This window comes from Pomacea canaliculata, linkage group LG4, assembly GCF_003073045.1.
Source record: "Pomacea canaliculata isolate SZHN2017 linkage group LG4, ASM307304v1, whole genome shotgun sequence".
Lineage (NCBI taxonomy): Eukaryota > Metazoa > Mollusca > Gastropoda > Architaenioglossa > Ampullariidae > Pomacea > Pomacea canaliculata.
The window spans coordinates 13,326,516-13,354,503 of NC_037593.1; the positions used below are offsets into that span (position 1 = coordinate 13,326,516).

Below are 27,988 nucleotides of genomic sequence, written 5' to 3' on the forward strand. Positions count from 1 at the left end.
TTCGAAAAACTTTCGGAAGAAAGGATGTCGCATGGCCTGTCTCAAATTGTAGCGTGAACTTGGTTCATATGCTAGCATCTTCTCAATCAGGTCAAAGAGCTGCCGATGATCTTCATTGTCTGGCTCCTTCATATAGCGCTGTTAAAAAAAAATCATTCACTGACAAGAGGCACCTTTTGATATAAAGGATATAAATATAGTACATGAAAGCACTAACCAGGGTGTAAGGATTTAAATATCTTCTGCATATATAAAAATCTTGGTTTCTAAACAATGGTTAAGTTGCAGATGTTTATTGGAAAAAAGTGTAAGGATCAATCACTTCACAAAGACAGTGCAGTTGGGGGAAAAAAGAGAAATGGGTTTCCACATGTGATTTTATCCTATAAATCAATTTCCTAAAAAACTGAAACATATTCATCCACCCATACAGATATGGACAGAAGAGTGACTTGTCAGACCAGCTTCTTTCCAGGCATTAATTACAGCCCATAAAAAACCAGCATGCTTTGATCTATTCCTAGTAAATATTTAGCAGTGTGATTCTACTCAACATTACTGATTAAAAAAGTGAATCTCGGATACGAGGATCTTTCGCCGAGATCAGTGTCCACTAGCAACATCCCATCAGCATTTAGCAGTCTTCTTAGTACCATGTGCAAACCAGGAAAAGGGGCTGAGCATATGTTTGTGGCCTACCTTACAGCATTCTTTCACTGTGAACATCTTTTAGAAACTACACAAATTCACGTTCATTAAAAAGGAGAAAAAATTATTTGAATCAAAGAGAAGTTCTGAGTCGCTTTCACTGTTGCCTGCGCTTGCTCAAGTAGTAATTTTACGTAATGGGTAGTAGAAACAAAGCAAAACAATGAAAGAGAAAAGTGATGCTGCCTAATGCATGAAAGTCCTATATTGTCTACATGGCCCTGGCTCCTCCACCTTTGACTTGTAGCCATTACTGTCGTGAACTTTTCTTCCCAAGTGAGAAAAACTAGACCGAAGTGGCTGAACATTTTGAGAAAATAAAATTATTTTTTTTTGCTCATTTGAACCAAAAATGCACAGAAACTTATACATAAACAGCATAGTATTAGTCCTTACAGCTATGTCTAATTTAACAATTATATTTGCTTTTAAAGAATAACAAGTTTATGGCAGAAATTATTATTTGTGAGTTCTTGCACAATATATTTTATGCACTTAAATGATAAGTGGACAGACTCTTTTTTTATGACAGGAAAATTATGTTTCCCCTTTTTATTTTGTATTTGTCCCTAAAAACTGCACAAAAGTATTATTTTTTTTAATTTATTGTGATTTATATATGTAGAATTTGGCAATCACATTACAGTGAAATTTAAAGGCAGTAGGCAAAACATTTTTCTGCACATTTTCTGTTTCTACTACAATTCATTCCTTTAATAAAGCAATACTGTGACAGCTTTATGGATATTTATTAATGCATATCTTGCAACAGTGTTATCTTCCCACTTACAAGGTTCCCTTTGCCAGCAGTTATTTTAGAATCGATGTCTGATGGTGCAACACATCTTTTACACTACTTTTCTCCACACCTGGCAAGGAAGTTTGAGCTTACACTGTAAGCAGTTGTGTTTCAAGATAACACTCACGTTCTCACTTTTATACTCACGATGTCATATTGGGATTTAACCGATTAAGCGTGGGGCATTTATCATGTTATCTGAAAATCCTGATTCAAAATGTCGAATGCATATTTTGAGTTTGCCATCAGCATGAAGTTCTCTCTTTGTATCACAAAGTTTTTTAGGCATTCACCATAAAGAAAGTATATAATACTAACTTTTATCTTGCTTTTTTAAAACATTCACCATTGTGACAGTGATCTTTCTAACCCATCTCGTTATGTTTGTATAATTCATTAAAGACAACAAAATGGCTAGCAGACTGACCCCCACTTCTGCTTAAACCATTGACAAGCATAGACTGGGCATGTGTTGAGTAATTGACAAAATAGCCTCATTGTTCATACCTAACTACTAAGCCTTATAACTTTGACAGTTGAACTGCTGTTGGCGAAACCAAAATTAAGCCCTACTTAGCACTTAATAGGACAAATACCAATCATTAGTAAAGATCAACTTTCATTCAGTTTACACAAAAATTCAACAGCCAAACATGTTAGTGGCACTTTTTAGCCTAAAACTAATCTGACATTCTCTCTCTATAATTCAACTGAAAAAAGACTGCTGAACAGCAAACTTAATCTCATCCCTGGCACATGAATCAATCAGAAGGCTCATGCATAAGACCACTATTAAAACAGTGTAAAAAATTTTAAAGCCTCATGGAACAAAAAATCCAACTCAAGCTAAATATTTACAAAAGACTAAAGGGGGTAAGGCTGATAATCAACTGTGACTGCACAACAGTTTCCAAAGCACAATTCACGTCTTACCACTCGAAAGCTGGCTCCATCAGCAGCGCATACCCTATATGCTCATAAAACCCTCCTGATGTAAACCGATATAAACTTGAATCAGATTGCACCACAACCACCACCACTAATAATACATGCGTCACTGGCAAATGCACTTAGTGCTGAAGCCACACATAGCTATTAAGGTCAATGGCACACCCAATAATTTTTTTCATGACTTAATCCCCTCATTCTAACAGACTTTGTAAGTATTTTTGTTTAAACTGCTTTTTTACTTTACAATGCCAGTCTTTGGATTTTTGAGGTGCAATGCAGCTTTGATAGTATACACTTTTGAATATCCAACCACATTTAAGTAACATGACCACTTTGCATGGTATTAATGTCAATGTAAAATCCTAGAAACCTTTTTTCTCTCTTGGGAACCCTAGACTTCTCAGGACAGGCAATTCACCTTCCATTGTGTAAATATCTGAGAATTTCTTTAGGAGTAATTGCTCACTTTTAGTCTATTGGTAGACTAAAAATGGTGAAGCAGGATTTTGGCACTATCACTGGGTGTTTCACTAAACTATAAAACTCACCAAGTATCTTGCAATGTACAGTCTAATTATAAAAAGCCCACTGCCTCTGACCTGTGAGTCTCTAGACACAATGAACATCAATATTATCGTCATGCATAGGAAGACACCAAAAGGAAATTCAACAACGATGCAGAAAAAATGCGCGCATGAAGCAGATTGAAAGAGAAGGAGAAATTCAGTATGCACATCCTGGTGTTATAGGTGAGAGGACATAGTGAGACAACAAAAATTATGACAGGACAAATGTGTTGCACACTTTGTGCTATACTCTGCATACACCTCACCCAGATTATGAAAACAATTCCATGCCAGTCTAATTTGGCTGCATGGCAGGTAGAAAGAAGAATATATTTTTCAGATTTTTGATGACAGAAGAACTGGAGAACCCTTTCTAAATGATCATCATGCATCATTTAGACTCCTCCCACCCTTTAAAAAAAAAAATAATGAAGCATGGCACAGCCACATTGTGCAGGGTGAAAGCATCAACAAACTTTCAAGCATTATGGACATGAGCAGATGTCACACACTGGATCACTGTCAATGCATATGCAAAAATCTATAATAAAGGCTTTGATCTTGAAGCTGATATCAGCGTTAGAGAATGGAATGATGGGGTAAGTCAGAGAAAAATCTTATAAAATGTCAATGTGTGTGTGCACGATGCAACCACTTAAGTAAAACGGATTTCTATAATACTGGGGTAGAAATTTTCCCTCGGCTGTTTATAATTTGCATTTCTACGATGATTTACTGAGTAGGAACTTTACTTGCAGCAACTTCAGATGACAATGACAACAATAAGCCAAAACCACACTATGGGCTGATTGTGTATTCCTCAAATTCTTAAAGATACTTTTTGTATTATTTCTAATGCAAGTAACATTCACAGGTAGAGGCATAAAACTTAAAAATATCTTTTAAAACTGTACAAGTCCTTCTGAAACCGCTTAACATCCAGTGTCATTTTCAGAATGCTTAACTATGTTGAAAGCCAGCCATTAACTTTTGCTGTCTAATGTTTCCTCTGCTAGCACAAACTCATCTGTGTCCGACACAAGTGAATCTCCTGCATCTAACTTACTAAACTCTTGCTGTTTCTTTTCTCCACTGGCGCTTCTCCCACCATGCACACCATTCACTCTCTCAGTGTTGCTCCCCATGGCCAAACCCTCCTCTGACTTTTTCTCCCCAGTTAGTAAGTTGCTCCCCTTGGTCTGTGCTTGAGCCTCACATGCACTCGCACTGTCTACTGGGACTTTTTTTTTACCCTGGTCTCCACCATAAGCTTTATCATCAGGAAGAACTGGGGCAGTAGTGCTATGTGCAGGTGGGGATGACAAAGGTGTGCCCTCCACAGAACTGCGCTCACCAGGTGCTGCTGGCCTGCGTCTTCTCTCTCGACGACGTCGGACGCGTGCCTTTTGGTCCTGTCCAACTTGACCTTGTGTGGTTGCTGGTGCTACAGAAGGCATTACTACAGCCGGTGCAGTCTCAGTAGCAGGCTTTTGCTCCTGAGTTGTTTCATTTCCTTGCAGAGATGTTGGCGCTACTACTGATGCCTCTGCTGCTGGTGCAGGAACACCGAAAGGCTTGTGCTCTTGGCTAGGCTGATTGTTGGATGAGACTGCTGGTACTGGTGCTGATGATGGTAACATAGCTGGTGAAGGACTGTTACCTTGATTTGCAGCATCTGGGACAGCAGCTACTGATGGTGCAGCACATGACTGTGATGAACCTATAATGGACACACCTGTACTCTCTTCATAGGGACTTTGCTTCTCAATCCAGGCTTCAAATGCATTAACCGATTCAGCAACAAGGGCAGGTTCCTGTTGTTTCTGCTGTATTGGCGCTGCTGGTTTTGGAGGCTTGGCAGCTGTGGAAGGTGGATGCACAGGTTGAGTGACTACAGATGTAGAGGCAGAAACATCTTTGGATGGGACAGATGGCTTGGTGAAGGGTTGCAGAGACGGCTTGGGAGGAGATGAACACACGCACACTGGGTCAGGTGGATTAGATATGCACTTTGTTTGCTGCATGCTCCCTACCTGTACTAGGATGGGTGCTGCTGCAACATTTTCTTCTGGAGCTTGGGTTAAAAATATTCCTGGCCCTTCACTTAAATGAAAGTTTGGTAGTGTGGGAGTTACAGCTATCTCCAATGGCTCTTCCTCAAACACGTTGTCAAGCTTTTCCTCTGGCTGCTCATCTGTCTCCGTAACACTAGAATCAAAAGACCGAAGGCTGCTGCCAGCAGAGGCCTCTGGGAATTGCCCAGCATCAATGGCAACATCATGAGTAGGGATGGGTGGGTAGAACTGTGCAGGAGTCTGTGTTCCTTTATCCTGCATTCTAAAGGGAGCATCAGAGAACTCATGTGGGCTGGGGCACATCTCACGATAGAACCTTTCTGGTGTCTGAGTGCTCTGATTGTAAAAATGGCCCATTCCTAATGCTTCCATGATCTCAGGAGGGTCTAAGTACTGTGGAGATTCTGGAGCCTGTTCTATGATTGTTCTTACAAAACTAGGTGGTTTGACTGCAAATGACCATGGCTGTTTCAAAGCTATTACTCTTGGAACAGGTTCAGGCTCTTGTACAACTACAACAGGCTTCTTCAGATGCGGCACTTGGAGGTTTTGGGACTCAACCCCCTCGTCCCCACTCATAACACTGTCAACTGGACGAGCCTGGTCTGAAGCCAAAGTGATAAGCGGAGGTGTCTTTTCTCGCAGTTGCTTGCTTTCTCGTCGACGGCGCCTGGCCTTCACTGGTGCCTCGCCTGTACGCTGTTTTAGCATTTTTGCCTTTTCAGTTGGTGATGCTGGAGCTGGTTCTTGCAAATCTTCCTGCACATGCCCTTCCAGGGTCCTTTCCACAGCAGCTTCTCTCTCCAGTCGCCTAACTATGGCTGTTTCTTCTAGCTTGGTACCTCGTGCTCTCTTCAAAGCTGTTGGTGGGGCTGTGACATCAAGATTTTCCAAAACACAACTGCTTGGAGGCAAACCCTCCCATGTACCTTTTTCCCTTACAATGTTCTCCAGCTTAGGGTTAACAGGCAATTTGTCAGCCAGCTTCAAACCCATGGCCCCTTCTTTAGAGGGTTTGGAGGGTGCTTCCACATTAGCAGCTGCACCCTCCAAATCTTCAGTGATTCCCATTTCTTGCTCACCTGACAAAAGAGAAGAAGGGGAGGTAGAAGAGGGTAGAGAAGGGGGCAACATGTCACTGTTAGTCACAGCAGGCACTTCAGCCACTAGTAAGGAGGAAGCAGATTCAGGAAAGTTATGGTTAGTGGTTGTGGTTTCAGGTTCATCAAATGAGCTCATGAGCTGCTGGGCACGCATTTCGCGTTTGACAGGAGTGAAAAATGGGTGGCGTAGGGCCTCCCTCAGGGTAATGCGCTGCTCAGGCACATATTCCAACATTTTCTCTACAAGATCTAGCAAATCCACGTGGGCGGCTTCTTTGTCCACCAAATAGTGCTGCAGACAGGACACAAGAGACAGACCAGTCAGTCAACAACCACAATGCATGTTAACATTTCACCTCCTGAACTTTCAAACCCATTCTCAAAAAGACCATTTCTGGTCAACAGCAAGGCTTTTTCTTTTAAAAATTAATTTTATAAATCTTAAGGGAAGCAAATACATATTTCACAGTGATCTGCAGATTTAAATTTCTCATGTATGAAGTGTGCAAATGTGTCAAAAGAAGTCACGCAAATATGGGCAAAAGGGCTTTTTGTGCAAAGGCCCTGATTTGCTGCTTTTATTGTTTTTGATTTTTTTTTTGTGTAGGCAACTCTTTGAAGAAAATGTAAAAAAAAAATAAAAAATAAAAAAAAGGAAAATAAATTAGTATAAAAAAAAAACCAGTTTCTTTCTCTCTATATATATGTATTCTCTTGCCAATTATTATACCCAAGTCCGACTTTTTGGCTGCATGCACAGAAAGTCCTATGTCTCAACCATGCTATCATGCAGGGCAATGCACTGCAAGTCCCTAACATGCAATCTATTTGGAAATTATCTCCTTCATTTGCAAACTGATCTTTTGAATCTTTTTCACGTCAAATGTCTATTATACTTTTAAAGTAATGTGGGGGATGATGATGCAGCTATGGAATACTTGTGAAGGCTAGCAGCAAGATCTGAATCTAAGATTCTGTCAACTGTTTGTGTCATGTTTTTTGTTCAGCCAAACAATAAGTGAAAACCCCTCAGCTGGTAAGATAAACCAGACATGCCAGCACATGTGCATCTTCATCAATCTCAGTGTTTAAAGATATTTTGCCATGCAACCATTACCTACTGTGACCCCATACCAAAATACCGTTACACTAGACAATCAGGTAGCCTAATTAAAATATAACAGCTGATATCCAACATACTGTTACATCATCAAGTATACATGTGCACCACTCATTCAAATGTTAGCATCTAATTCACTGTAAATTTGTCTGCCAGTGGCAGCAGCCCACCAAACAAAAAAAAAAAAAAATGCATGCAGAATAACCACTTATATTTTCCACACACAAAAAAATCCACGATGCAGTCCACAAGACCTGAAGGTCATGATGTGGGAGTGGGAGAGGACCAAAATGATAAGTGATACCAGTGCATGCACACTCTGTCTACGTGTTCACACTGCACCTATTTGTGTGCACACACGTAAAACAAAAGTCTGCTCACAATTTATTCATGTGCCAGGGTAAACTGCTAAAACCTCCACCCCTCGCTCTTTGTTTATTATCCCAAGAACAATTGACTGATAAAATAGTTCTAACGCTTGGTATCCTTATAGGTGAATGTCTAGATAAGCGCAAAAAGACAAAATCAAAGATAAATATTTGCATAAAGTCAATAACCTGAACATTAATCTTTGACTAGGAAGATGATGTGATCTTACCAAACATGAAAATAAAAGAGGCACATTTAGATACTAATCACAGAACTAAAAAGGGTAGTGGAGTTAAGAAAAATAGGAGTAAAAATGTAAACAATAATAAAACATGTTAAATTTTTTTAGGAAAAGCAAGCCTAATGCTTTTTACAGAAGGAAAAAAAAAGAAGTTAATTTCTAATGTCTTCTCCAAAAACAGAACTTAAATTTTTCATCCCTACAAAAACCAGTTGTAAGCCTTCAATATTGTTTTTATGTACAAAGTTCAGTGAATTTCAGGTGCTGATGAAGAAAAGGCAAAAACAAAGAACAAAAACATACATAAACTAAAATAATGACAGTAAGTCCTCTGTACTCTCCCACAAAAAAAAAAACAAAAAAAAAAACAACAACAAAACAAAAAACCCACACCCACACCACTTTTCCAACACCCACTTCCCAATCGAAACCACCTTCCTCGGAATACCTACCATAAAAATTTATCTGAACAATGTGCCAACACATCACATGCCAAGACAAATCGGATAAAAAGTAAAAGTTTCATCTCTTACCAGCAAAGGTTTACAGTTTTCTCGGACGTATCGTCCAGCTGAGCTCTTCTCATCCCAGTCTAAGCGACCATGGTAGAAATACTTTTGCTTTCTTTTAATGCAGAAGAAAATGGGAAAAGAAAAGGGGAAGGCACAATCAGCAAACCAGCATGCGTTGTCCACAAAAAAAAAATAAAAGAAGTCGTTTAAAAGTTAATACACAAGCAAGCTCACTGCAACATCAATATGCACTTACTGTGTGGCTGGCTATTAAGTGTACACAACGGAAAGGGAGAAAATGACACAGCTAAACAATGGTGCAGGCTTCTAGGAATTACAACAGAATAAAAGAGGTGCAAGTCATGCTTTGCATCAACAGCCATTAGTCTGCTATGCTATCCTGATTGGATTTTCAAGAATGAAGCGAAAACAGAATAAAGAAACGATAGTAGCAGATTGGTCTGCCCACTTCACTCCAGAATGAGCAGGGTGGTACTAAACACCCTACACAACCTTTGTGAATTACTGCTATAGTGTATTCAAAATGATCAACCCAACACAAACTGGGAAGAAAAAACAACTGATAGCAATATTTTCTACCCTCGTGGATTCATAAAGAGAAAAATGTCTCTTTACAGCAGTTTCTTTACTGGTCAGCTGGTTTTCATGAAGGACTATAAGAAAGACAAAAATTTAAGTTACAGCTTGCAAAACCTCGGAGAATTGTCAGTGAACCAAAAGATAAAAGCAAAGGGCAGGTCACTCCACTGCAAAGCATTCCAAGCCAAAAGTCGGACATGCATGCCGAACACATCAGCACAATAGACCACCCTGTTCCCTTCCCCAAAACAGGCAAGCACAGCACCAAAATCACTTCCACTGACAAGAATGGGTGTCCGATGCAGACAACAGGACACACAAGAGATACTCACGTAGAGAGGCTTGCAGTTTTCACGGACATAGCGCCCCGCCGGGGTGAGAGGATCCCAGTCGAGGCGCCCGTGGTAGAAGTAATTTGTTCTTTGCCAAATTGAAGAGACAGAAAGAGTGATTTTTCAGAGAGGCACAAGTATTAACACATTTTCATAGAAAACACTTTTTTTCTGTTTGAAACTGAGCCAACAACCTAAAACCAGAGCCTGTACCTGGTAACAAGAAATAATATAGATAATGAAAAGATGACATCTCTTAATTGCAGCCAAAGAAATGAGAGCAATTAGCTTGTCTGTTTTGTAAAGCCACTGTGAGTGCATATTGACAACAGAAGCTTTCCTAGGAAAAAACATATTTGCTGAACTAAAGATTACAGCAAAATACAGATAAATGATGCTAACACCCCATAACAGTGCAAGTAGACAAGATTTTTTAAACATCAAAATAAAAGTAATGACTGAATAAAAAAACTTACAAAAATGTTCTTTAAACTAGCACTGCACTTGGAAATCTTTATCAAAATGACACTTTATTGCTCCCCAATTCTGAAGACTTTTCACAGCATCAAACCAATAATGTGCATGCCCTTCCATTCTGTTTTCACTTTCAAAACTTTTCATATAGTTTCCATCTTGTTTAATTGTTTAAAAACAAAAAGGGCTTGGGAATGCAAAGTGGAAAAAGGGTAGTCAGAAAATGAAGATGTTGTGCAGAAATAATGCACACTGTAAAACAAATCTGAGGCTAAGTGCTTACTTGGTTTTCTTGGCCATGCGGTACGGCAAGGAACCCAAAATTCGTTCCATCATTGCTAGATGCTCTTTGTTGTCATGTGTCTGATTATAAACAAAGAAGCAAAGTTACAAAAATTAAACAAGCTCAGTGTGCAGGCATTTCAACAGCTTGAAGAAATTTTGAAATTTTAAGAACACTTCAAATGTAAAGTGTAAGAACATTACCTGAAAGAGTGTGTAACCAGTGTAGAGTTCAAACATAATGCAGCCTACACTCCACACATCGCATGGCTGTGCCCACCCTAATTCTGGAAAGCATTCACATATACAGTTTTATACTGATTACAGTGAATCATGGCAAGATGTTTTGTTGGATCTACAGCCGTTACATTATTATACTTAAAAAATATTTATGTCAATGAAAATGACGAATCAACTGCAAACAGGCAGAAAAAAGCATCTGAAACTGTAATCACTTTCAGAAAGCTAATTATAAAAAAGTAGTTATCTACTTTCATAGCTACCAATACTATTCCATACCCAAGATGACTTCTGGTGCCCTGTAGTGCCTTGTGCTGACAATGGTGCTATGGTGTTCATGGTCAAAAGTTGCAGAACCAAAGTCTATCAATCGAATGTCTGTTCTTTTGATTCGCCGTTCATCTCGTCTCTTGTTTAAAAAAAAACTCGTTAATGAGAATTTAAATTCTGTCTTCATACAACAATAAAATTCATCAATAATTAGAAAATTCTTTTCTACTATTTATCTGCACTTAATTTTTAAAGTTGCTGGCTGTGGGCCCAACATGTCGTAAATCAACCACTAAAGTGCAAAGAGAAAACACTGTCTGAACGTACTCTTTTTGAATTGTAGACAACCTCAAAATTTGAATCAACAAATAAGATGTTCTCTGGTTTCAGGTCTGTATGAGTCAGCTGGTTTTCATGGAGGACTAAAAAACAGACAAAAAGTAGGTTCATTTGAACTTTCATTTTAACATATAGTTTCTTTTTTAAAAATGTGCATGTTGCTTATGAAACATTTCAACTTGTTACTAAAACAAGTTTGCAAAGATGTACTATTACCTTTTTCTGCATATTAAGACAAAAGATTAATTTCATCCACTCATATCCTATGCCACATCAACTGTTAACAAATCACAAAAAAGTACTTACAGTTTACTGCATAGCAAAGCTGGTATGATATGTGTCGAACTTGCTCGATGGGATATGCAATGTAGTTGTTTTCTTTCTATTGACAAAAGTGAAATGAGAATTTCATAATCTAGAAAAATGTTTCCTCAGTTTTATCTTAAGTCTAATATTTTATTAGGCACCACAGAATATGCACTGGAGTACTGACTAGATTTCAATCTGATATTCAATTTTAGAGTTATAATTACAATACTGTTTTTTTTTAAGGGTAACATCTACAAAGAAAACAAATAAAAACATGCTCGTTCTTTCTGTAGGAAATGTCATTTTTTATAACTGTCTTCTGTGCCAACCTTTATGCTACTGATAATTACCAAAAAGTCAAAAACACTGAGGCCCAGCATATCAAAAGAGATGCAGACATGGCCATGGAAGTCAAACCAATCAAGCATCTGAACACACATGCTGCAATAAAAAAAAAAAAACCAACTTTGTTATACCATGTGTGTTAGAAAAAATGGTTAAGAGGGTTGGGGAAACATAGACATTCTATCTTCAATGCAGCTCTAAGACTAGTTATATAATGAATAAGCCACAGTATTACACTTATGTTTGGGAAGTGGAATAATTAAAAAAGGCATGTCACAAAAATTATAAGAAATAATACACATCTAAAGAGTGTTTGAACATCCCCAAAGAAAATAATGCACAGCTTTCATTAATGTAGAAACTCAAAAGTCTCTCTTTGCCTGAAGTAGGCGATCTAGACAGAAAGGTGATAAAGACTCACTATTTTCCTGCTGGATCTTTCTCCTTCAATTTCTCAAGCACATTAATCTCAAGTTTAGCAGCCTCCCGATACTTTTCCACATTCTTGATGACTTTGAGAGCAATTGTTTCTCCATTCCTGAAAACATAACATTTATGAAATTCTACAAAGTTAAAAAAACAAGAAGAAAACCCCCCAATATACTAACACTCAAGTCAATAGTCATACTCTTTCAAGAGCACAAGGTCAACATGCCAGCGCACATTTATGTGTGCAAAATTACACGTTGGCGGTGTCTTCCCAATATAACAATACCATGACTGTATGCTGGAATCGCTAAAAATAAATGACTAAGTTTGAAACCTTGCCAGCTCCAGCTTAATAGCTTGCATTCAGTTACATTAAGTTGTGAATCTCATGGGGGACAAACACTTTCATGTCCCATTGACCTGTGTTACATAAGACCTGTTTAATGTTCACACCAAACGTTTATTTTTTCTTTTTTGTTAAAAAAAAGCAACAATATCAAAAAAGTTATAATTGAATTTTGTCATTTCACCATTCCAATAAGTTTATTTGTATTGGGCAATATCACAGCCAGACAAGCTCACTGAGCTGAAAAGGATCCACGAAACAGTCACAAAAGATGTAAAACAAAGAGCAACGTGAAGACTCGCTGTGTTCCGTAAGGGCAATCACTGCAGATTTAACAATAATGTCTCCAGCAAACAAGAATAAGTGACACCAGGAGAAAACTGAGAATATATTGAGAAATTTTGAAAATATTAAGAAAAGTTAGCATATTAAACAGCAAAAAGGTGATCAGCATTTCAGGTTCTAGACTGCATCTCAAGGTCACTGCTGAAGCGAGTGAAGCATGCCAGAGTGGAATCCAGCCATTAGATCCAATAAGTTCACACTTCAAAAGAATATTACATACACTCCAGCTGCAAAACAAAAGAGAGGAACAGATGCAGCAGAAGCACATGTAAACATAAAGAGCCAACACTTACATCGGAATCAACACATGACACAACACAGAAACAAAATCAAGGTAAGTCAATTCTCTCAGCCTGGTAGAAAAAGGGACACAGCTCTTCTCACAAAATGCAAAGAAATTCTGGCTTCTTCTACACTAAAAAGCATGCACATACTAATTACTCTCCTTATCCCAACCTCTGAAAATAAAAGTACCACAGAAGCTAACATCCTAAGCCATAGCCTACTTACCCTACTTCATTTCCCTTTTATTTATTATACTTTTATGGGTTTTGTAAATCTTCCCAATGCTCTTCTCCAAATCTTGATTTCTCCCCCCTATTTCTCATTTAGCTCACACACTTGGCACAGAGTCAAGTGGAAAAAAAACAACATAAACATGCAAGACAAAACTACAATTGTTTACAAACTTAATACTTTACAACCCGATTATTTACAGATATACAATGTCTATTTATAGTCACCATGAGAAGAGTAGCTGGTTCTATATTCAGTGCAAAAAAAAATTCCCCTAAAACCAACAATTGAGGTATTTATCTTGTTGAAATTGCCTATTCCAAACTTGCATTTTCCTTTTTTTTTTTTTTAAAAACAAATTAACAGCTGTTTGGAAACTATCAGTTCCATCACACCTCAGCACTCCCACCCATACCTTTCCCAATCTAGGGCAATGCAAGCATCAAGCTATTAGGAAGCAGCCATTTCACTCCCCCTACCCACCCCTGAACCCCAACTCTCTCCTGGTGACCATGACAACAGCACCAAAAATAGATCAGTTCAGGGCGGACTGCTGTAGAGGTTTTCTTCCCTTGCCTTGCTCTTGTATCTTCTTAGGTGCGGTATTTAAGTGAGGCTATACCCATTTAGATGGCAAGCTTCCAAAACTGCTGGTATGGCAGTTCACAAAAACCTGGCAGCCAGAAAGTCCCTCACTCAATGGTTCAGAAGAAAAACTACTGCCCTTCTGGTGTGCATGGGATTAAACTGGGTAAATGCTGGACATAGTTTTTGTTTCTTTATTCTATTTAAAGACAAATTACAGTAATTTTTAACTATGGGGGGTGGGAATGGTTAGCAAATTATTTGGAATGGATCATTGATATTTCAATGCCTTCTTTTAAGAGGGACATCAGGAAAAAATATTTGGCTGAAAGAGAGAAAACCTTATCATTATATGTTAACCCTGAAAAGGTCTTCAGAAGGGGAAAAACCCAAATGGATCCAGGTCTGACACTAGGTCTGAATTATATTGATTACAAGACCATAAAAAAAAAATCTGTCCCAAAACTGATCTAGACTCCAAGGAAGTCCACTGAACAAAAGATGAGACCAATAATGGCACAAGCTAGCAGCATCACTCCACATCCATGCCATGCTGTCTCATTCCAGCAGGTGAGCTAAACAGACAAAAGGCTTGACAGCTTCCCCACTTTTAACCTTTCCCACTATACAGTTAAGCTTTCAACCTAAGTGAAAATCTTGTGCATTCATGACACCAAGGAACTCCAAACTATGTTCTATGTAAGTACAGCAGAGGCTGCATGTTAGTAACAAGTGGCCAGATGGACTTCACAAGGCCCTGAGGAAAACATCCTAAATGCTTGCCTGTAACCAGTTCACAGGGAAAAGAAGCCAGAGAGAGCTGGTGAGGCCGGGTGGGGCACAAGAAGTTTCAGGGGAAGCTAGCAGTTAAGACTGCATTAGGGCCAAGAACCGGCCCTGTAAGCAGGTGTCAAATGCAGAGCAATAACAGAGGGGGCGAAAAGAGAAGAGTTAAGGAAAGGTCTAGCCACTAGGTTTACCTTCTCCACTTGGCAGTGATGTAGTGAAAGAACTGCGCAATACAACTGTTTACTTGGAAGCCATCTGGCTACCAGTCACATGCCTGCTTATTTACAACAAAGTTTTTATTAATTTTATAAGGAACCTGACCAAGTAAAACACCTGCCGGACTGGTTAGCAAAGTGGCCAAGAGTTAAACACCTGAACTGGCAAAAGTCACAGGATTCACTTTCAAACCATTTAACACAACGCAAACCACATTTTTTTTAAAGTTGATGAGCCAATTCACCCAGTCAAGTGGACTCCCCTTTCAAATAAAGTGGTCTAGTCAGACTCCCAAAGACCACCCTGTTCAGGCTCATCTGTGCAACATGTACACAAAATATACAAGCCTCTCCCTTCATGCTGTCAACTGACATGTACCATGTGGGCACTGTTACTGTTAGCTATAGCAGCATGACCTTCGCCCCTCTGGTCCTGTATGCTAATCATCTCTTCCTTGTTTACTCCCCCCCCCCCACCGCCAGCCATAATCCTCTATAAATAGAACATGACTAACATCCTCTCTAATATGGGTGTGGATATACATATATGCATGAATCTGCAAATCAGATAGCAAGAAATGTATCAGGTTTTAGCCATACTTCTTTCTTGGTGAGAATTTATACCCTATGCTGAAAGTGACATCCTTGCTAGAAGTCCTAGTCCTACTTATTATAGCTCATCATGAGTACCCAACCCATATTTAAAAAAATACCCACCTCATCTTTCTAAGACTTTAAATCCAAACCCCTTCCCCCCACCTTCTTTCTGTCAAAGGACCACTCTGAGCAAGCGGGCTAGGGGCACTTGGGATTCCCTGGGCCAGGTGATGCACACTTGGGTAAGCGACTTTCCAGGCAGAATGCTTGCCGCCATGAGCTCATTCTTTATCCCGCCCATCCATCCCCAGCACCTTCTACCCTCATCTAAAAAAAAACAAAACGGCCGCTAAAAAAAAATATTTTAAAGTGTAACATACTTACCCCCAAACATGAAGCAAAGTTGGGGCATTTTTAAAAATCGATCTTAGATCAGATGTTAAAGCAAATGGTCAGGCGGGGAACTGATTGGTTCACCTTCTTAAATGTGCTAACTACCAATACATAAAATCAATGCTGCATCCACTACAGCAAATTCTGTACACAAGATAGCTGACCCAAGATTTTAAGATAGGGATGTTGGGGTGGCTAACAGCTGCTGCTTTTTCAATCTTATCTTGTTGGCAGATTTAAGATCTACTTACAAAATTTCTACTTCCTGTTACCAAATACTTATGGTTGCTGTTTTATGGAGGAACAAGTGAAAAGATGGAGGCAATATTTAATGACTCTTGAAGTGCTTCACATGGCAGCCAAAACTACTAAACCATACATCAAGGCACTATAGAAAGAATAATATAGTATGTCTTTGTGCTTTCACAGCCGTTGCAATGAATAAAATGGGTCTAAAACAATACAACCCAAACCTTACATACAAATAAACCCCTGACAATACAGCAGCCAGGCTTCAAGCCATATATTATTTACAAAAACCAATAACTGAATAACAAATCCCAGCCCCTCTCTCCACAACTCTGCCCTCAAAGCTTAGTTTGCTGATGACTAATGTGTAGACAATAATAATAAGACAATAATACCTCCCCCCCTCGTTTCCTCTGCCCTCTTTCCAAAGCATGCTCACCAATCTCTAAATGAACAATTAGTGCCATATTGAATGGCCAGGCTAAGTGAGAGATGGCGAAGTAAAAGCTGGTGTGTAGACACAATCTACAGCCATACTGTCGTTGTTTTATACACAAAAAACACTATTTGAATTCAGACTACAAAAAAATTCTGTGATGTGCTAACCTGTATAGAATTTTATTATGCTCCCATTAAAGATACCTCAACGAAAAATTAAATGTGAACTATCATTGATTAACACTTACCCTAGAATTAAATGAAGTTAATATAAATTGCCATGTGTTTTCTCTTGAAACAATTTTACATAAACTGTCAGTGCATGCATCTAGGAAAGTCTATGCATGTTGCCTTCAATGAGTGAATGTACCACTGTGCATACAAATGAGTGAGACAAATGCACAAGTAAATAAACATTCCTAGGCTTTTCTGCTTCTATTAGCTGCCTGAAACTAACCATATTTCAAAAATGAGGACTGAAGGTTTGGCTTCTTATCAAAGATAAGCATAGCAGCACTATGCAGCAGCAACAGCAGCTACTTACTAGTCAAAATGGTTATTTTCTCATGTTTTCACCTCCATAAGTTTGGAAGTGATGTGTGAAGATGTGATGACTGCACTGTTCTCACCTTCTAGTCATCTGTTTTAAAAATGCTCTAAACAACACACATTTCGCTTAATCTGTCAAAATAGCATAGCTACCACAAACACCATCACCCACATTGCAAACTATAAAACTTGAGGCGGTAGGATGAAAAAATATTAATGCATAAACTTACCTTCGAAGATCTTTGCATTCTGCTACCTTCCCAAAGGTCCCCTCTCCAAGAGTGGACACCACTTCATCTGCAAAATAATGTCACATTGACAACCATTTCTTTCACACAGTCCCCTCATGCTGGGCCACAAGAGAAAATGACAGTCTACCTTCTTTTCTAGTCCTACCCTCATAATTCCTTCCAAAAAAGGAATGCACAGCAGATGCAAATGCTATCTTCTGAAAAGTACTAGTTTTGTTCTTAAAGGAATGCATTTTTTTAAATATCAACAATGCAGAGCTTTTTTGGTAAACAGCCCTGAATCATTACTTGAAATTAGTGTTTCCAGCTACATTGTACTTGTAGTTTAGCTCAGCAGAGAGAAGGGTTTTAACTTGACTGTCACCTCTTGACCCAGAGAGGAGCATAAAGACAAGGGTGTACAGTGATCATCACTTAGTGCAGGTGTAAAACCTACAATGAGTGGATCAATTCCAAAAGAAGAATATGAATCTGTACATTTTGAGAAGAAGCCTTCAATATACACATAATCCTGCACACAAGTAAGCATTTTGAAAAATTAAGAAAATAAAGCTATTATATGTAATAAATAAAAAAACATGTCCATGTGTACTATGTCAGACAGTATGGTACAAAACTGGGGTAGGGATAAAGCTGTAGGGGCAATAATGGAGGGACATGGGAAAGGAGATAAAAGAAAGGATGTCTTCCTAGACTAAACGTTACATAATTGTTGAGTACATCGAGCGTGCAGCAGGTCGCCTTGGCGATAGATCAGGTGTCCGTCTGCATCATCTTCCACACTGGGTGCTCTCTCATCTCCCTCCTGCCGATCCTGTTGCCGTCCACCGCCATTTTCATCCACATCAGGTTCGAACCCCCCAGCGCCAGCAACCGGGTCAAAACAGATGCAATGCACGTCCCGACCGCAACAGCAAGCAGGCGGGGGTTGACGCCGAATCGTGTTCGCACGCACCCATGTTCAATGTTTCATTGCCATGGTTGGCAGCCCACATATGTACGAGATAAGACAGGCAAGGGCATGGCGAAGGTAAAGATCGTGTCACATAATGTGTACATCGCATGAATTGGCATTGCAATCATGGTAGTAGTACTCTATATTAAGATAAGCATTCCATGCATCAACTGGGAAAGTGAAGACAGCACAGGCAGCCGCATAAAAAAAAAAGAGGAAAAATACAACGGTTTTTTTCCCCCAAGAAATTAGGAGATTGACGATTAAGAATGATAACAAAACCAGAATTTATGTTAACATGTAAAAAATACTCGATGAAATCAAAAGTTTCATGCTAGATGAAAAATGAACTTTCTAAATCATTTGAAATGATTCGTGAAACTAGACTGATATGAAAATCAATGCTTCCAAATGAAGGTCAGCACAATCCTTAAGCAGCAAAATAACACTCCAGCAGATGATAAAATTAAAAAAAAAAAAAAAAACCTTCAAATTTCACATGCAAAATGAATGACTTATTAGTAAATGATGTAAGAAACAGCAAAAGAATGAAGAATTTTAGTTATTACTGCACAAATCTAGCAAGAAATAAGTGTCAGAAACAAACAAATAAAAAGGCAAGCCTAAATGGTTATGCACACAGAACACCACAATCAGAAGCAATAGACCCCTCAATGTTTTCAGAATTATGAGAAAATCCAGACATCTACTGCATATTCCAGTGTACGAAGGTTAGTCTGCGATGTTTTTGTTCTGCACTGTCTTTGAAGTAGCTTGCCTCTCTCTTATCTCACCACCAAAACAGATAAGTACCTTTCCAAGTGAAATGAGTTATCTAATGTCTAGAAGCAGCATGACATCACTAGAATGGTACTGTTTATAACAGTGAGTCAATACAGTCACTGGCAGTAGTCTTTGGCTGTCTGACACTCCAAAATGTCAAGCGAGCTACTGTTCTCAAAAGACCAACTGCCAGCGTCAATATGACTGCCTCATGAAGACCAACACTTGAAATTAAAATTCATCTATGGTCAAAAAGGGAGGGAAAAAAATGCCAAAAGATAAAGCACACTAATGTCACTGTAAAACTGCTACACAAGTTTTCCAAAATCAGAGAGCAGACACATTTCCACACATGCAGTATGCTTTGGTGGTGTGGGCTGAACAGGAAACTTATCAACATAACAAAACTGGGTGAGAATTTATGTCAGTCAACAGATGTTAGTACCTGCAGTAAAGCAACTACAATGTCCAAAACATTAGAAAAGTCAAACATGAACTACAACAAAAACAAGGCACAAACAATGTTAAAAAACCACAATGCTGAGACTATATGTATCAATATGAATGAAGAATACAACACAGAATAGCAGTGAACTCTTATAACTATAGAGTACATCAATAAAAGAGCTTTCCACCACTCTAAGTGAATAAATAAACAAAAATTTCGTGTAATGTCTTGTGTAGTTGCTGCACCTTTCCCTCCAGGCCTTTGTTAGCTCCCTTTCCAGCAATCTATCCTACACAATCGCGACATGGCGTGTAACTTATAGCGCCAGACACTGCCATCCTCATCACTGCCTGCCTCCCAGTAAATGGTCCTACTTCCCTCTTTTGCCCTTTTGAGCTCTCCATGACATTTGGAATAGCAAGACTTGTTTCTAGAAACCTTGTACGGTCAGTCCCTTGTATGAACGATAGTACTATCAAAAGCAATTGCTGCTTGACGCAGATATCAAACCAACATCCCATAACAACCGCCACCCCCCACCGCCTGCCAACTCTCTATGGCTTTCACAGCCATTTTATAGAGATTTTGCCATGAATCTCTGAAATATTAAATCCAAGAGCTGTGTGCTATTTACTGACTCTTTAAAACATAGCGTAAAAAAAAAAAACCAAACTCATTTATTAGAAGCAGCACCTTAACTGCAATCACCACAAGGAGAGAAATTATTTTCTCGTTTACTTTTTGCATTAATGGTTAAGTCTGCCTGTCAAATCATCAACAAATCTTTGCTTTGTTAAAGAGTAATTCCAATAAAAAAAGATTCTTTTCTACCTGCTACCCACTTTCAGGCATCAAATCAAGATGCAGCCTCACGTTGCTACTGAACGAAAGTTTGCTCATTAATGTTACCATGCACTTCAATGTCAATACACACTTCTCAATGTTGTTAAGCCTGAACATGATCAAGCTGCAAATGTCCAGCAAATGAAAGAGAGAGAGTGTACATAACACTGTGCTTTACTGTTTAGTCCACTGATACAAAAGTTGTTCAAAAAAGACATCAAGTTGTGTGTGTGTGAAAGAGAGTATGTACATGAAACTTCACTTTACTGCTTAGTCCACTGATGTCACAAGTGTTAATTTAAAAACGTCTACATTAAACTGATTGTGCAGGCAACGGTGTTTGAGAGAAAGACACTGTGTGAGACTGATATTCTGTGAATGAACGAAACATAAGAAGGGACTAGTTTTACATCTATCCTCTGCATTTAGTGCTGCACTTTGAGGAAATGTTATGATCCCCCTTCCAACTGTGCAAAAGACTACACTGAAAGCATACCAACTTATTCTATTCTGGCTACAAAATTTAGAATTGCCAATGGGACCAAAGCTTGCTCATCTACCAAACATTTACAGTTTCGAACAAAAAATTTATTTGTTTAGTTTCTAAAAGTAACCCCCACCCCCTGTACCTGTCGGTTGTATATCAACACCTTCAAAAGCCATATAATACATTCACTAATGCAAATAATGCACGTCGTAAATCTTTTCAGCTTTATAGCCATATACTATTTACCTAAATTCACATTTTTAACACTGGTACTGCCTGCCAGCCATCTGTAAAACAAATATTAAGATTTTGGCACATCCCTTCTGGAATGTTGGCCTCTAGCAAGACTAGCCTCGGAGCTGGAAAGGTGCAGCAACTCACCACTATGCCTTATTATAAAGAAAGATAACATAAGTAACATCTATAATATTACCATTTCAAACTTTATGAAAGAAAAAAACAAAAAAAAGGTGATTAAAGCAACTTGAAAGGCAAAGCATTATTCTCCAAGGTGTGTTTGACCTGTCTAATTTTGGCTGCTGACTAGTGTCTGCTGCCAGCGCTCATCCTACTGTAACCTTAAAAGGTCTCTCTCAACAAGAAGAGTAATCACAAAGAGGGATGAAAAAGAACATACCGCAGCACGACTCCGGTTCAAACCATACTTATTACCGCCATTGGTCGGCATATTCCTCCATTCTCTGACACCACCTCCAGCATCCACTCTCATGCTGGCTTTGCCCCTACCAAGTCTTGTTTAGGGCTCAGTGTAGCGCTACCATTTAGCACCAGAGGCCTAGCAAGGGCCGCAGACAACCTCAGGCCCTTTGAACGGCGACAGCAAAAGCAGCGGCAGCAACAGTACTGCCTTACTCCTCCAAACCATAAGGCACTGCGGCATGCAGTAAGGGGGGAGGGGGGCCCGAGCAGGGGCTGCACAGCCCAAATGGTGCTCTAGCGCTCCTGCAAACGCTTGGATGAGAGGAAGGGAGTAGAGGGGAGGAAGGGGAGGAAGGGGAGAAGAGGGCTGCTGAGGGAGTCTTTAGGGTGCTGAAGGTGCTGGAAGGAACGGCAGAAGGGGCAGGCAGGAAAAGCACAGATACAGGGCACACTCATAGAGGCCAATCCCTGGGTTTTGCCTCTATGGTTTTGAGCACTGTACAAGAAGTCTGCAGCAGTTAAGTCGGTCGCATAAAAAAAAAAAATACTGCAGGGTCCAGTCACATTCTACGTAGGCACCTACTTCTTCAGTCTCCCCGACAGCAGAAAGTCACAAGAAAACTCTCTGAGCTCTCCTTGCACGCCACAGATTTACATCTATGGCACACGCCGAACACATGGTTAGATGCCAGGAAGGGTGTATGAAAATGGAAACCCCGACACAGGCCAAGGTACCCGCAGTCCACAGATAGCACCTGCATGAGGCTCCTCTTGGGATGCAGACGTTCTCCCCACTAGCGATGTCAGGTGATGGGCTCAGGAGATAGCCTGGGGTGCTATGGTGCCGTTTCAATAAATAAAGGCTTTCGTTCCACATTTTCCATTTGCGATACTGGCAAAAGCGGGGATCGTGCCTCTAGTTCTGTTACATCACAAATGTTACTTTTCCTGACATGTGTGTTGCTAACATCGTCATTGTTCTCTGTACTCTATGCCCCCTCCCCGCCCACTATACTATGCCGGAAGGAAGAGGCTCATTGTAACCTGTCGGACGATATCACCCTGGACAAATGCGAGCAGCAACAACATGAAAACAGTCATAGCGCTGCACATCTACAGGAATAGAAAGACTGTACGCAAAACACGCAAGCACTGGCTTCGCAGTTAAGGTATGTGTCATGTGTATTACTAGTCTCGAACACAAGCTGTAAAAGGATCGCAATGACTTCCGTAGCGACACCTGGGAGTTTCGAGGATGAGCATGTGAAAGAGGATCCCACTCTGCTCTGGCAGCTGTCGACACCAAGCAAGGACTAAGCTGACCTCCGGCTCACGTGCTGGGATAATTTCATTAGAATGATCTGCCGAGATCAGGTTTGTTACTTATGTGAGCGGTGCATGCCAAACGCCGCTAACATTCAACTGACACTTGAAGTTGACGAAGCACAAACTATGTCGACGACCGACGCAGAAGAAAAAGGTCACAGAGCCATCGCTAGCACACACACAAGGCATGCTTTTATGTGGCTGAGATGATGAGAAAGCGCCACTCCACCTCTCGGCCACCCGTTTCAGGCTACTCAAAAGCCTTATCTACGATGTCAACAAGTCTACAACCCCGATAACCACACCGGTTAAGATGGCCGTGCCGTTTCAGCATCCTTGTAAACACCGCAGATACCTAAGAAGGGTGGACAGATTAGGCTGCAGTCTGAAGCAGCAGCGGCCGCCAACTGAAGGCCTGCAATAAACCTTTAATCTCTCCACAGCGTCGTTACATAGGTCGTAAGGCATAAACTCTTGGTGCAGATAAGCACGTGTACAATCGAGTTACGTCAGCGCCGTAACAGAGTAAGGGGGAGGGTTGGACAACCGATAAGGCTAGCGCGACGGCCCGGGGTGCAGAATGAGGCCCCTGCCCCACCTGGAGCTGCAGCTCTCGCAAGCGAACCTGTTGCATGTACCTACAGTGGCTGAATACACACGAGAGGTGCACGAGAGCCGACGGAAATCAATATGCATCATAAACTGGCGCCGTTCTGGAACGACTGCTGCAGTGTTCGTCCACAGCACGCCGTCAAATTGCGTTCACCTCCCCCTCCCCGTACTGCGCGCCTAGAAGGGCCGCCCGCCCTGAGTCGCCGTGCTGGTGATGACAGCAGTTCGTTATCGCGCGCGTCTGCTGGCTAGTACGCCGAGTATCGGCCACGTAACCCGTGCCTGACAAGTGACCGTCGAACGTGTTGCTCGGGCAGGATGTGGTAGTAGGTTGGTGGGGGAAAGAAGGAAACAGGGGCCACCGCACGTTTTCCCCCTTCGCTGCTATTTCCTTGCTGTCCATCCTCACCACAACCTCTACATCCCTTCGGAAAAAATGGGAAGGACGCAGGAAAGGTCATGTGCAGTGGAGTCGCATCACCCCAACCCCCCCCCCCCCCCCCCGGCGTGGCCATTCACTCTTCGGGCAGATCTACATATCTTTCCCGTGGTCGCGGCGCATCGCTTTGTTCGTTTATTGCTATAGCTCTTCTCCTGATGTCCGATAACGCCAGCTCTTCTACGGCCGCTGCGTAATTGGTCGAGAATCCGTGGTCATCTCGTTGCTCGCGTGACATCTTTTATCTGCCTACTCTTCTCCTCCATCCACTACCACTACCCCCCACCACCACCACCGAAAACAATTTTTCTTAAAGCATATACAAACATAGCTTCGCAATTATTCCTAGTTACTGCACTGCAGGCACTATGATTTACTGTTTACAGTACCAGAGGCAACACTATGCAACCACACTTCTGACTAACGGCATTCTTCTCACGAAATGCGAGCCGCGCGTTCCAGCAGACATGAAAACTGTGCGACTGTACTTGGACCTAGCCTAACCTGCGGCCAAAAGACGATCGCCAACACATCCACCCACGCGCCCTGCGAGCTCATTCTCACAAACACATGCAAGCAGTATAACTGTCCAATGTTCTAACCACATTCTGTGTTTCAAAGAAATAGCGCACCACCTTCGATCGGCAGGAAGAGATAAATGCAGGCCCTTGTTTCTGTTACACGCAGGCTGCAACTAGCGCGAGCAGGCCGCCATGGCGCCGCGCCTTTGCCAATGACAAGCCCGACCTTCTACAAGGAAAGGGGAAAAGGAGGGGTGGGTAGGGCAAGGCCGCTAAAGCAACATCCCGTGATTAAGCAGAAGCAGCAGCGGCTGCAGTAGCACTGTCGGTCACCTTGTTGCTTCTAGCGTACTGCTACAAGGAGCCACTCAATCGCCATTCTCGCCAGGAAAGGGGAAGAGCGGGGGTTGTGACCTGCCTAAAGCGCCGTCTCTGATAATGCGCGCACTTTTATTTACTGCAGGAGCATGATGACTGAAGATTAACCATCAAAGTATGACTGCCTTCCAGCGGACACACTAGCCAGAATATGGTCGAAAACAGCATAAATTACCCGATAATCCTATATTTCCTGTGGTTTTATTACCAGAGCCACTCTGTCAAAAGCTTAAAGCCATAATGTGAGTCATTTTCACACCGATTACAGTACAGCGTGGGGCATAATGCATGCATAATGACATACTGTTATGGCATGATAAAACAATGTCTTTCTGTCCCTCCTCCTTGGCGCCATCTTTACCAATCACCTCTTCCACACCCCTACATAAACTTTTAAAAAAGCAATATAAACCGGGGTGCCTGGGTGAAAGCTAATTAAACAAGACTACATGAAAGTATTCTTCTAGATATATGTACAATAACGCAAATAAATGGTGCAGCACAATCAAGGTAAGCAGACACTTCCAATTCTGTCCTAATTAGCTGCATTGTGCTAACGGAAATGCTGATAAAGTGGTCTGAAGGGCAGCACTGCCACAAGCAGCACAAGATGAGGCTAAGCATTTACCAGATGCAAATTAAGTGCATGCATTATGTAGTCCTGCATGTATCTTGATCATCAATATAAAATGGCAGTCTAGTACAGCACGCCTTGTGCATTCCCAACAAGTATCAATCACAGCAGTCCACAAAACCCATCTCAATTTCCCACCACTCTATGTGATTTAACACATCACAATACATGCAGACCAGAAGAAACTACGATAAATTTAAGTAACACAACCCTTCACAAGTATTTTACAATGAAAGGAATGACAACAGCAAAAAAATAAGCCACTCCTTGCCAAAGTCAGTGTTGCATTGACTTTCTCCCAGAAATTCAAAACATTTGCTATTACCAAAATGAACATAAAACGGGAACACATGTTGGATCAGATGTCCGAGTCAGTGCCAGAGTTTATCATGCACAAAATGGATTTTGATATTCTGACTCCCCATTAAACCTTTTGAGAAACTTTGTCACCCTCAGTTAAAACTGTTGAAAGTTTCTAATCCCCCTCCTTTATAGACATATATGACAAGCACAAACCAGGTTTTATGTGGTATTATTGTGATTTTAATTCCTGATGCCAAGAAACTGCTTTAATTATCAATGACATTTAAAACTGTCAGTGACGTAACAAATAATGAAAATATACCACCCTTTTGTGTCAATTACATGAGACCCCAGCCTTTAGCATTTTCTTACCAGCTATGCAGGTTTCCCCCTCCCACCATGATCTGGAGCTTTCTTATATGATTTGCACATATTTATATGTGACTGGAAATGCTGACTGTTAATTCAAATCACATACAGCTTCGCTCTCCTTGAAAAAAAAAAAAGCACCATATATCGTAAAGGAAGAGGAACTTCACAGTAATGTTGCAAAATCCCTTTTCTATTTGTTCCTGAATATTCCAAGCTAGAAAAAGATGCGACAAAGGAGCAACAGTAAAAATAGACTACACTAAGCAGTCAACCCCACAAAATTATGCGTTTTCATTTAAGTGCATTCTACGGTGTTACATAAAGGCTAGAACTCTACAAGAGGCAACTTTTGACTAATTGATACAAAATATATAATTCCGAAACCGCTCCTCAGCATGTAATGCAGCAACTATCTGGGAATTTGTCTAAACAGGGAAACACAAGGCCCAACTCTACAAACCTAAAGCGGCACATGAAGCAAAAGATCATTACAAAAGAAAGACAAACACACATGAAGGATAAATAAAAGGTATGCAGGCACATATGGACAGTCAGCATCTTTTGGTTATGACTCGAAAGGAAAAAAAAAGTGACCAAAAATGATAGAGAAATTATCTGAAGGATTAGATCAGAGTGCAGTAAGTACATGAAACTAACATTATCAACAAAATGGTCTGAGTGGCACCCATTTTCAAAACAGCCTGCATGTGATGCATGATTTTTCAATGTTGGCACCTTTCCATTTATACAAACTGAATTATAGAATGGATATCTAGGGCTCTTCAAAAAAAAAAAAAAAAAAAAAGACTTACTTTCAAGAGTTTTATAATTTCTCAACACCGGAGCAAAATGTACCAAGATTGAAGAAAAATGTTATTGATAAAAATGCAAGTATAATTGACCTCGTTGATCCCTTTGGTTTTTGATTTCTCGACATTCAAAAAGGCCAGAAAGATTGTTTTAAAATTTATTTTTGTGTTTTCATTTACATTTCTAGGTGACTTGAACAACAGGCTATTTATTAAAGGTATGAGTGCCTCATCAAAATATCAATTTTTAAAGTCAAGAACCCCCTCCCCCACATATCAATTTTAAGTAAGCGTGCAGCTGTCTTCACCTGTCACAGATATCAACATGGAATGCTTTTTCTGGGTACTCACCTGTAAGTATCTGGCAATAACACACATTATATCAATGACACGAATGTACAAAATAGGGACAGAAAAAATGCCTAAGGTTTATAGGCATGATTTAAAAAACAAAAACAAACAAAAAGAAAATTGTAGGAAAAAAAAAACTTGCTTCCCACATGGTATGAAGTATTCCATCTGATTCTAAATCTCTTCATATTTACCTTAGTCTGCTTCCTTGCGTAACCGACTGCTTAGCCCATGGGTTCAAATAATAAAAAAAATAAAATAGGTGTGTATGCCTGCATGCATGTTATGGCACAGAAGTTGGTGTACATAACTCTGTCAGCTTAATGGTGCCTGTTAAAAGGGTTCTTCAAAGGGTCAATTGATTTTACCCTGAAGAACCTGTCTCATGTCTCCTGTGAACTCAACCTACCCTGAAGATTATGATGGGTGTCCCAATGGAAACAGTCTCCAAATAAAAATAAAAGCAAAGATTCAGCATCATCCTTACGAGAGGAAGCCCTGTCCTTACTGCACCAGAACACTATTGTGCCATCTATTCTACTTCTACACAGACTCAGATGATGTTAAACAGAATGCAAAGCAGAGAGTACTAACCCGACTTGAAATGGATGATTCACGGTGATGCCTGTGATGCTCTCGGTGGCGTCTGTGTCGACGATTACGGTGTCTGCGACTCGTGTTGGAGCTGTAGCGGCTGCTTGGTTGTGATCGACCATAGTGAGAGCTCTCT

At 40.4% G+C, this 27,988-nt stretch overlaps 1 protein-coding gene across 4 annotated transcripts; it reads right to left on the bottom strand.

Moving 5' to 3' along the window:
* On the bottom strand, positions 1 to 27,988 carry LOC112561859 (titin-like). Of its 4 annotated transcripts, none has more exons than XM_025234672.1 (13): positions 21,491 to 23,388; positions 18,058 to 18,151; positions 17,317 to 17,383; positions 12,057 to 12,173; positions 11,641 to 11,731; positions 11,288 to 11,363; positions 10,970 to 11,064; positions 10,652 to 10,781; positions 10,337 to 10,419; positions 10,134 to 10,213; positions 8,466 to 8,556; positions 2,441 to 6,494; positions 1 to 138 (listed from the first exon to the last, which is right to left on the bottom strand). In XM_025234672.1, exons 1-12 carry the CDS (start codon positions 21,581 to 21,583, stop codon positions 4,008 to 4,010), a joined length of 3,504 nt encoding a protein of 1,167 aa, XP_025090457.1. In that variant the 5' UTR covers positions 21,584 to 23,388; the 3' UTR covers positions 1 to 138; positions 2,441 to 4,007. The 4 variants fall into 4 exon arrangements, with proteins under 4 accessions (XP_025090457.1, XP_025090454.1, XP_025090455.1 ...); XM_025234669.1 differs by lacking the exon at positions 8,466 to 8,556 and adding an exon at positions 9,377 to 9,464; XM_025234670.1 differs by lacking the exons at positions 8,466 to 8,556; positions 18,058 to 18,151; positions 21,491 to 23,388 and adding exons at positions 9,377 to 9,464; positions 27,853 to 27,988.

What these genes read in the sequence shown, in the direction of transcription:
- LOC112561859 (XM_025234672.1), bottom strand. Translation starts at nt 21,583, where the DNA reads ATGAGAGTGGATGCTGGAGGTGGTGTCAGAGAATGGAGGAATATGCCG. An exon ending in TGAACCGGAGTCGTGCTGCG is followed by an intron (nt 18,152 to 21,490) that starts GTATGTTCTTTT and finishes GGACGGCAACAG; the next exon opens with GATCGGCAGGAGGGAGATGA. An exon ending in GCTTTGCTATGCAGTAAACT is followed by an intron (nt 11,065 to 11,287) that starts GTAAGTACTTTT and finishes TCTGTTTTTTAG; the next exon opens with TCCTCCATGAAAACCAGCTG.